The sequence below is a fragment of the Elephantulus edwardii genome, unplaced genomic scaffold (genome assembly GCF_000299155.1).
Source record: "Elephantulus edwardii isolate Elephantulus edwardi_28Jun2011 unplaced genomic scaffold, EleEdw1.0 scaffold00168, whole genome shotgun sequence".
NCBI lineage: Eukaryota > Metazoa > Chordata > Mammalia > Macroscelidea > Macroscelididae > Elephantulus > Elephantulus edwardii.
The window spans coordinates 2,559,896-2,571,010 of NW_006399918.1; the positions used below are offsets into that span (position 1 = coordinate 2,559,896).

The window sequence follows — 11,115 nt, forward strand, 5'->3', positions numbered from 1 at the left end:
GGGGAGATGGGTGCAACAATGAATGAATGGAATTCCAAAAACTCTGTAGATGTTCACTGAAATGAAAAATAAAGAAATTAAACAAAAATTAAAAAAAATAAGTACCTCACTAATAAGGGTAAATTTCAGATATTCTCAGGTGTGTGTATGTGTGTGTGTGTGTGTGTGTGTGTGTGTGCATGAAACCTGATTTACATTAATACAAGAGCAATCTTAAGTAAGAAAGCATCAAATGAGTTGCCATTTAAGGACTGTACTTTGGGTTGAATTGGTAGTCCAAAATATGTGTAAATCCATATAGTGGTGGTAATCTCATTTGGGAACAAGTTTTCTTTGTTATGAGGCAACATTTTATAAGCTTGTACTTTACGTCATCCTCCTTTTCAGACAAAAAGATCAAAATAAAGCAAGCAGAAATAGGGGAAGATCTATGCAACACCACATAAAGATTGAAGGCATGAGAGGAGATTTCTCATCTTTTCCATGGAACCACTGGTAGATTTGAACTACTAGAAATGTATGGCATTTGGGTCAGCATTGCAACTCCATATGTATGATGTCACTTTGTGTGTGTGTTCTTGTGTGATTCATATTAATGGTGCTTTTTCAAAAGTCAACCAACTTTGATAGATGATTAAGAGATCATACTCACAAAAGCCAAAGAATGTCTCTGCTGTGCCTCAAGTTACCTTGACAATGCCAAGCAGGCGTTTCCAGAACCTTTCTAGCACCTCCACTGTTAACCAGGTATAAGGACTGGATGGCATATTCAGGGCCTTAATCTGGCTGTCTAACTCCAGCAAATGGTTGAAGTCAGCTTGAGCATCAGCCAAGGAGGCCAAGAAGACCTCATGGTCTTTCTGTAGCTGCCGGATCTCATTCAGGGAGATGCAGTGTACAGGCTCTGATAGATCTTCCTCTGCATTCTCACACCAATTGTTGAAAGCTGAAGCCTTGTTCGCAAATTCCATAAATAGCTCCTCAGCCTGCAAAGAGAAAGGAGGACACTGCCATCTCCTCTGGTAAATACCCTTAGTGGAAAAGAAGGCTGAAAATGGAAAGAGTGACTGCTATCAGATATTTGCAGGGCCTGTAATCCAACAGGGCAGAATCTACATCAGTGTAGGTGTAGGGTCATGTGATCAAATGGACAGTCGTATGAGTCAGAAATACACACCAGGCATTTTCTCATTGTGAAAGTTGATTAAGTTTTCTATCCTTTATAAATATTGTTGTTGTGTGCTGTCAAGAAAGACGCAAAGCTGACCCTTAAGAGAATTTTTAGAGGCTACAAATTGCACAGGAGAAGATTGCCCATCTTTCTCCTGCAGAGCAGCCAGTGGACTTGAACCATCAGCCTTTGTGCTAGTAGTGCAACTCTTTACCTACTTAGACATAGGAGATTAATAAGATTATTTCAGCTCTAGGATTCTGAGAGCGCTGAGGGTCTTTTCTCATTATATAATTTCATAAGTCCTCACCCTTACAGATTTTAGTCTATGTTCCAATCTTGCCTGAACACAAAAGTCTGCAAATAAGTTCTGTTGATTAAGTGACCAAATTAGTGATTTAACAAACAAGCCAGGAAAATATTTTCCATTCTTGATCCACACTGCCTTTTTATCTTTCTTCTGAGCTTTTTCAAATTATGTCTCTGTATCTGTATGGACTATCAACAGGAGAAACAAATCTGCTTGAAACAAATGCAGCGAGGTGCTCCTTTGAAGCAAGAATGGAGAGATCTCACCTCACACATCTGGGGCATGTTATCAGGTGGGCCTGATATCTGCAAAAGGATATTGTGTTTGGAAAAGTAGAGAATCTGTGAAAGACAGTTAGACTTTTATTGAAATGGTTTGACACAGTGGCTGAAAGAGTGGACAACAACAGATTATGGGGATGATACAGAATTGAGCCTACTTTTGTTCTACTGTATATAGGATCACTATGAGTTGGAGCAGACTTGACAGGACCTAGCAATAACAGCAACAACAACAATTTCTAAATTTAGTTCAAGTCTGATCTATGCCTAAAGCTTTTCAAGCACTCATGTTTAAATAAATTTCCTACCCCCTACAGTGGTATACTTCGCTTATATCTGTGCATTTCTACATCACAATTTAGAGTTATCCAAATGCTCTAAATAACTCAATTATCAGTATTACTGAATAAGAGAAATAACACAGAACAAAAATTATGCTGACTAGATTTAAATTCAATCATAGATTTATAGTTTATGATATTACATATGTAAAAAGATTTTCCTTAAGCAACTATAAGAATAAATTTTTTTAAAAGAGCAAACAAGCAAACAAAAAAGAATAGTCATTTCCTAAGCCTTCTAGTTCAGAGCTCTGATGACCTACTGGTCAGGAGGTGGCTGCCCTGCCAGAAGCATGCAGCATGCAGTTTCAATCCACCAGGTACTACGTGAGAGAGAGACATGGGCTATATCTTCCTGCGAAATTTACTGCCTCTGAAAATTCACTGGAGAGTCAGCTATGGGTCAGTCCGACTCATCAGTACACAATGGCAGGAGCTTTACTGGTACCATAAAAATTCAAAAACCTAAAGCTGTGGAGTCCGTTTTGAGTCATAGTAATCCTATAGGACAGAAGAGAACTTTCCCATAGACTTTTCAAGACTGTAACTCCAAGACTGGAGCAGAATGACACTATCATTCTCCTTCAAAGCCGGTGATAGGTTTGAACTACTGAGCTTTTGTTAACAGCTGAGATCTTAACCACTGCTGCACTAGGTATCCTTCCACAAAGATTGTTGTTGTTATTTTGTGCTGTAGAGTTGGAACTGTCCCACAGCTGACCCTCTGGCAGGTTTTCAGAGGCAGTTAATTGCATGGGAGGAGATTACCCATGTGTCTCCTGTGGAGCAGCTAGTGGCCTTGAACCATGTTGAACCATGTGCCTTCCAGGTTATAATGCAGTTTCTTGCCACTCCGATGGCCTAGTGGTAAGAATCTGCACTGCATTCCTGAAGGCTCGCACTTCAAATCCACCAGTTGCTATATGGGAGGAAGTTGGACAATCTCTTTCCGCGTGATTAACTGCCTCTGAAAACCTGCAGGATGGTCAGGTTCCTGCTTGACAGTAAACAGTAACAACAGTAGACAGGGGCCCCTGATGCCTTAGTGGCAGTGATCTCCACAAAGATTGTAACTATGGAAATCCTATGCATAATTATGAATTGGACTTGGTGACAGCAGGCTGGGTTTGCTTTTAAACATAGGAGCAAATGAGAAAATGGAACTAAAGGGAGAGGAGATGGAAAAAAATATGACACTAATATTTCTCACTTCATACTCATTTTCACAGTCAGTATAAAATGACATATAACCCCTACCCGGGGAAGATATAAAAATCTAAAAGATATTTTATGTTATTTTTGTGACTTTAGGTATTAGCTAAATAGTTCACAATAATATCATAATAATACAAAACTTTTCAGTTTGAGATTTAAGCAAAATAGACTAAAATAACTTTTTTATGATGAAGTATATGTTTATATAAAGCAATTAATTTAATTAATTTTTCACTTAATATATATTTTCCGGGGTCCTACACTTTTGCTCAAGTATAAATTAAGTGAAATTTTTGGATTTCTTTAATGTTTATTTGTGTGCTTCTTTCCTCTAATTCCCCTTTTCCTCTGGCTAACATATTTAAGTGCTCAGTTATTGCATTTGTCATCTTTATTTCCTTTACTTATTGTTATTACTAATGTTTTAGTTATAATTACTAGGAAAAAAAAAACACCTAAACACTAAAAAAAAAAATATACTGCCATTGAGTTGGAACTACTCAAAGCTAACTCATAACTGGAGCAGGTTTTGGGGGATCATAAATCCCACAGGAATAGATTGCCCTCCCTAATTCCAAGAAGCAGTTAGTCGATTCCAATTGCCAGAGGGGTATATCCTTTGGGTTAGCTTCACAACTCCTTATGGACTGTGCCGCCAGAGCTCTCCTACCTAAACATTAGGTGTTTAGTATCATCAGGGCCTAATATCTTAGTTATCATCACTAGATCTGTCTAGTTATAGATCATAACTCGATCTGTCTATAGAGATCTCCATGTCTTGGACTGCAATTTGAGATCCTTTATGTCTTTTAGTAATAATAATCCATCTGATAGTCAACAAGGAAATAAAAGCTATCAAGTGGGGAAATGATTACTTCTTCAACAAATGGCGCTGGCAAAATTGTACTTCTACCTGTAGAAAACAGAAACAGGATGCACGTCTCACACCATACACAAAATCAACTCACAGTGGATCAGAGACCTCAGAATAAAACCTCAAACTATAAAGCTCAGAAGAGACAAACTGGGACGAAGCTTAGAAGGCTTAGTCTACTGCCAATATAGCCAGAAATGCACTCTGAAGAGGATAAAATTGATGAATGAGACCTTCTAAAGATTAAATCTCTGTGTTCATAAAAAACTTTTTCTAAGAGAGTGTGAAAAGAAAACCTACTGACTGGAAACAAACACTTGGCAATACCATCTCAGACAAGAGTCTTATAAGTAAAGTTTACGGAATAGTACAGAGCCTCTAGAATAAAAAGATTGATAATGTAATTATAAAGTGGGAAAAAGACTTGAAAAGATTTTTCACAGAGGAGGACATTTGGATGGCAAAAAAACACATGAAGAAACATTCCAAATCATTGGCAATAAGGGAGAAGCAAATCAAAACTACAATGAGATACCGTTTTACCCCAGTAGCAGTGGCAAAGTTTAGCAGGGCAGCAAGTAATAAATGTTGGATTGAATATAGATAGGAACAGTTATTTATATATTGTTCGTGGGATTGTAAAATGGTACAACTACTCTTGAAGGCAGTTTGGCATTTTATCAAAAAGCTAAACATAGAAATTCCTTATGACCCAGCTATTCCATTTCTTGCAAAATATCCTGAGAAAATGAGAACTGAGGCACAAACAGAGCAATGTTCATATCAGAGTTATTTAGCATAGCAAGAACATGGAAACAGCCCAAATGCCCAACCACAATGGAATGGATTGACAAATTATGAAACAGTCACACAATGGAATACAATGCAGCACAAAGGAGCAATGGTGTTTTAAATTACTACCTAACATGGGAGGGACCAGATAGCATTATGCTAAGTGAACTAAATCAGTCCCACAAGGACAAATAGTGTATAAGACCATTATTGTAGAGTGTGTACTGGATCCAAAAAGGGGCAAGGGGGAACTTAAACATAAGGTCATACTATTTGATGGGTGGAGGGAGGGATTGGTAAAATAAAAGATTTGGTGTGAAAAATGATGTATATGAATTTTATTGACTTTGTATGTAAACCAGTACAAAATAAATATTTTTTTAGAAAACACCTAAGAATAATAGTAATAATGATAATCCAGAAGGGCAGACATGGATAGTAATACTACCTTCATTTCATAAGGAAATAAAGATTTGTCATTGTTAGTGAAATATACAAACTTCTTCAGCGAGGACAGGTCAATACAAGAATAAAATACAATCTTTAAGAATATTTCATTTATCCAGGGTATCCTTTACTTGAGTTAGGGAAAAGTAACTACTCCTGGACATTTCAGTTCTACCATACACAAGAAATGATTCTTTATGCCCTTGTTCCAACTACTACTTCTACACCATACACATGACTTTCCTTTCCAGCCATCTGGAAAACTAAGTTACTAATCGAAGACAAATTTTCCTCGAGTGCTGCTTCACACTCACCAGAACATCTTCCCAATCCACATCACTGTGCTCAAATATCTTTAGATTATCCAACCAGCACGTTCAGCTACTAATTCTGGATTTATAGTTTATGTACAGTAAGCAAAGCCCTGATCATAACTAAGGAACACTGGTGGTTCAAAGGATAATCATTTGTCTGGTAACCAAAAGTTTGGGGATTTAAACCCACCATCTGCTCCAAAAGAAACAGATGTGACAGTTTACTTGCACAAAGATTCCAGACATAGGAATATTGTGGGGCAATAGTTCTATTCTGTCTTGTGACTCCCTGTCCTGTATGTTGGGTTTCTGTGAGTCAGAATCAGTTTGATGGCAGTGAGTTTTTCTTTTGATCATCCTTAATCACTTTCCTTTTTACCTTCTGTAAGGGCAACTGCTTATCCTGCAGCTTCTGTCTGTGGGCTGCAGATGCCTCCAGCAGCTGTTCCCAGCGCCTCAGGAGAGCAGCATGGCGCTCCTCAATGGCTTTGGTTTGGCTGTGCTGGGCTGCTACCAGCTGGTCCTTCAGGTCCGTGATCTCAGACAGCCTCTCCTGCTGGAAGCTTCGCAGGCTGGCTTCCAGAGTATCCTGAGACAGAGTACGGAGACAGGGCACCTTTAAACAGAAGATCTGGTTCTACCAGTTTGTGATCATAGGAGATTTAAGAGTTAAACAAGAGTTAAAGTGATAAGTAAGAATATAAAATAAGGCTTAGAGGTTTTAAGTAAAGATTTTTGGTTGGAATTACAGCCAAGTTATAAGTAGCTGTATGTCTAAAATTTTTATTTTAGGCTAAATGTAAACTTAACTGCTAAAGCAAGACTGTATCATGATAGGATATTCTAGATTATTGCAAGAGAAATTGAAGGCTTCCTATAGCACACATCTTTTCTAAATATTCTTTTACACAATTACATTTAATTACTAATTAGTAGTAGTACATTTATAGGGATCTCAGAAATAATTTAAACTAAAACATATGCTTTTATATATGTACAAATACATTTTTTTTTTCTTCTGCAGGCATGTTGATATCAACATTACAAAGTCTGGATGTTATACTTCCAACTTGAACTGAACGTGGCCTGTATTAGACTGATCATTTTGAGAAAACAAATATAAAAAAAAAAACAAACCCAAATGTCAATACAAAGATTAGATGTTGAAAAGGGTTAGAGAAGAGAGGAGATAAGAAATACAATAAGAAAGAGGCAAGGAGTTGGATAAGAAACTAGCAAATAATATAAAGAATGAAAAGGGAAAATATATTGATCTTCTAAACAATAATATTACAAAGGTCAGAGAGCAAATGACTCTAGAAGACTGAACTCTTTGTCCCAGGGCCTAAGGTTTCCTTGATATCTCTCAGCAAGGGAGTCCTGTACTCACCTGCTTTGCCAGTAGAGTGAGGAAGGCAGCTAGGTCTGTACCATTACCATTGATCTTCAGGCTTTTTTCCTTCTCGGCTGAAAGGAAAACAAATAATCCCTAAGAGGGAAAATATGGTTGGTCTGAATATGGCAGGTCCCCGAAGTTTTCAGGAGCCTGTGAATTGCATAGGAAGAGGTTGCACATCTTTTTCTGGCAGAGCTACTGGTGGATTCGAACCACCAGAGAGGTGTCACCACTGAGTTAGCAGTGCAGTTCTCTACAGACTACACCACCGGAGCTCCCTAAAATAATTTCTGAGAGAGAAAATACAGCTGGTGTCTATCATTCCAGATAATCAGTCGTAGATACTGTCTCCAGGCTCATGACAATCAAAGTGTGTGCTCCACTGGAGTCTAGGGGCTGCGGGGTCTCATATCTTGTTTTCTTGGGTTTATGCAGGCTACAACTGAGGAAGAAAGCAAAGGCCAAGGAAATTGAGTTTTTATACAACAAAGGAAAACTGCAGATTTTTCATAAATTACAGTTGAATCAAACATACAATTTGCTTTCTAGAAAGTTTCTTCTGGCCCCAACTTTCTATATATCACATATTGAATAACCAATTAAGAAAAGTTGCTCCTTTGCAATCAGGCACCTTAGTTACCTTACGATTAGGTTTGTGTGTACACTGTTTACATATATGTACTTATAAACAAGTGGTTGTAATTATATCTAGAAAGGATTGGAGTAAGGTGAGTGATAGGAAGCACTTCTTTTTCCAACTCAAAAAGAAAACTCCATTCTTAAAATGAGATTTATGAGCATTCCTCAAACACAGAGGACGCACACGTCATACCTATCCAGGCCTCTACCACATCAGCCTTCCAGTTAAACTGCTGAAAAGCATAATCATCCTCCAGCTGCAGCTTCCATGCATTTATTGCTTTGGCCAGTACAGGAGTCTTTTCATTCAGAGACTCAAGCTTAGCAGAAATCTCCTCTCTGTGCTGACTTTCTTCCTGTGACACCAAAGTTAAGAGGAGAAGAAGAAAAAAAAAATCAATATATTGATAAGAATGCAGGGCTAGAAATTGTAATTTCTTTAATATCATCTAAAATCTCATCACACCCATTCCAAACCTGTCATCCTTCTTCTCTTGTTCAGTCTAATTATTTTGTTATCCATCTATGTCTCAGACAGTTATTTCTATTCTAGCAACTGAACAATCTTCTTAAGTCTGTCAAGTAACTATTCCTTTTTTGTTGGTATAGCGTTATAGAACAGATCATCACTGATTAGTACCTTGGTCAAGGAGACTTAGTAAAACCAAGTATTTAACGAAAGCACACCTTTCAAATTACAAAGGCTTCAGTGTGTTCTTCTTCCTTAATGGTTTACAAAGAAATTTCTTCAGATTTCTATAGCACTCTGTAGTCAAAGCTAGTTTTCAATGTTTACAAATACCACATTCCTCACATTCAAGAGCATCTTGAGTTCAAGAGCATCTAAAGCTTTTGATGTACATCTGTAAGAACTAGAACAGTCCTTTTTTGAAAGAATAAGTTTGACTTGCAATCCTTGGATTGACTCACCTTGCTCAGGATATCTTTTCCTTGAGTGCACACATTTTGTACTCGGAACTCATGGATGGCAAAGTCACTATCCAGAACTTCATGCTTCTTTAACAAACTCTGTACAAGTGAATTAGTGAGAATCAGGATATCCAAGGATGGAAAATTTATCTCATTCTAGCTCCATTTTCTGCCATTAACCTGGACTCGTTCACCTAAACTGGAAGGCTAGGTAAACATTTACTCCCTACTTTATGTTGTGGTATGCTATCAAGTAAATTCAGATTCCAAGTGACCTGACCCTAGAGGTCAGAGTCAAACTGCCTCATAAGGTTTCATAGAGTGTAATAGTTATGGAAGCAGACAGAATTTTCAATTATCAGCTGAATGCTTAACCATTGTGCAACCTATAGTTGTTCACTCTGTAAAGCTCTACTAAATGCACATCTCAAAACTGTTTATTTGTCAGAGAGAGCAGTCTTAGCAAAAAGAGTCAAAGGAATACCAAGAGCACTGTTGCTTACTTACCATGTGCTCTTAGGTCTTTGTCTGGATTTAGGGAGTAGGGTGCTAATTGACAGTGTATAAGGATACATCCATTTTTAATTTGTAGACTTCTACATATATTCTATCAGAAAAGTATTAAAATTATCCTATGGGAAGAAATTGAACCTAAGGAGGGAAAAGAGGAACATTGAGTTCCATTTCCACATCACTGCAAATTTTCTGTTTGTATTTGCTTCATGGAACTGATTCCTATGTAACTGAAAAAATAGAGAAAGGAGTAAGGCTGAAGGAAGAATAAGGAGCAATATCCCTGTTACAGTGTTGTGACATTGAGTCGGCTCATAGTGACCCTATGAACAGCAGATCTGAACCTTGCCTTATTCTGCGCCATCATCACTATCTCTGTCATGCTTAAGCACATTTTTGTAGTCACTGTTTTGATCCATCTCATTGAAGGATCTTTCTCTCTTTCCTTGACCCTTTCCTAGCATTAATGTCTTTTCCCCAGGACTGGCCCTCTCCTGACCCCATGCCCAAACTCTGTGAGACAAAGTTTCACCACCACCATCTCCCCCTTGCTTCTAAGGAGCAGTCTGGTTCCACTTAACCCAAGACAAATTTGTTTGTTCTTTTAACAAACAAATGTTAAGTTCAAGGAGCTTAAGTTCTCCATCTTCCCTAGTATTCCTTTAAGATATATGTGTAGCAACCCTGATCACCACCATTACCATCACACAGCCTCCTTTTTAGACTACCTCTTGTCATAGAGGTTATTTTTTCCTGCACCATGTAACTATATCCAGGCTAAGGAATGAAACAGAATTTGTATGCACTTACTATAAATCACAATTTGGAAATGAACCTATTTTTAATACATTCTTGGGCATGAAAATAAAGTAGTTAATCCTTTTTAGTATAAAATGGCCTATATTGTACTTTATGACTAGCTGCATTATATTTCATCTTTATGTGGAAATTGTAAATGGAGATTGGACAGATGATCTCATTTGCGAGATTGAGGTGCTTGGTTTAACTATATTTTTATGTATGTATAATGCATGAAATGAAGTCTCTCTAACATCTTCACCTTCTGTTTCTAATTTATTCCCTGAGTTTCTCCTTGGACACGTCAAACAGTTCAGCCACACATCTAATATAGGTTTCCATTATACAAAATATAGCCTTCTACTTTTAAATATATTCCTAAATAGCTTCCATAATTCCATATAAAGCATAAAAAGATTGAAAGACAGTTTAAAGTCTACAAAATCTGTCTAATATATCTAATGTGGTCCTAGCAGTTCTAAGTAATTTATCAGACACATTACTTCACTTCACATAGTAAAAGAAAACGAAAAGTTGGGGTAAATTGGAAGATAATAATGATTTATAAATTAGGTGAACATGCATCCTTTCTGATATCAGTAAAGTCTTGTGGATCAGGAATCCTAAAAAGCAGAAAGTCATTTACCTCTTTGTGAAAAATGACATAGATAAACAATGTAGCTATCCTCCACATATGTTGTTATTGTGTGCCGTTGAGCTAGAACCAACCCATAGCTGACCCTCCAGTGGGTATTTAGAAGTAGTAAATTGTATGGGAGTACATTGCCCATTGTTCTCCTTCAGAGCAACTGGTGGATCCAAACCACATGCCTTTGGGATTACAGCACAGCTTCTTACCACTGGGCCACCAAAGCTCTCTATCCATATATATATATGTTGTTGTTGTTGTGTACTATAGAGTCGGAACTGACCCATAGCTGACCCTTCAGCAGGTTTCCAGAGGCAGTTAATCACACAGGAGGAGACTGTCCATCCTTCTCCCATGGAGCAGCTGGTGGCCTCAAACCATGTGCCTTCAGGATTACAGCACAGCTTCTTGCCACTAGGCCACCAGAGCTCCCTATCCATATATA

The 11,115-nt window shown here is 37.7% G+C and overlaps 1 protein-coding gene across 1 annotated transcript in view; it reads right to left on the reverse strand.

Annotated features, from left to right (window-relative positions):
* SPTA1 (spectrin, alpha, erythrocytic 1 (elliptocytosis 2)) overlaps window positions 1–11,115 on the reverse strand; it is a 104,964-nt gene that overhangs the window by 9,098 nt on the left and 84,751 nt on the right. Inside the window, exons 40-44 of the mRNA XM_006895436.1 lie at window positions 8,688–8,809; window positions 7,974–8,119; window positions 7,136–7,212; window positions 6,125–6,334; window positions 690–986 (exon numbers count right to left, since the gene is read on the reverse strand). Coding sequence (XP_006895498.1) covers window positions 690–986; window positions 6,125–6,334; window positions 7,136–7,212; window positions 7,974–8,119; window positions 8,688–8,809 — 852 coding nt within the window. The remainder of the gene's footprint in view (window positions 1–689; window positions 987–6,124; window positions 6,335–7,135; window positions 7,213–7,973; window positions 8,120–8,687; window positions 8,810–11,115) is intronic.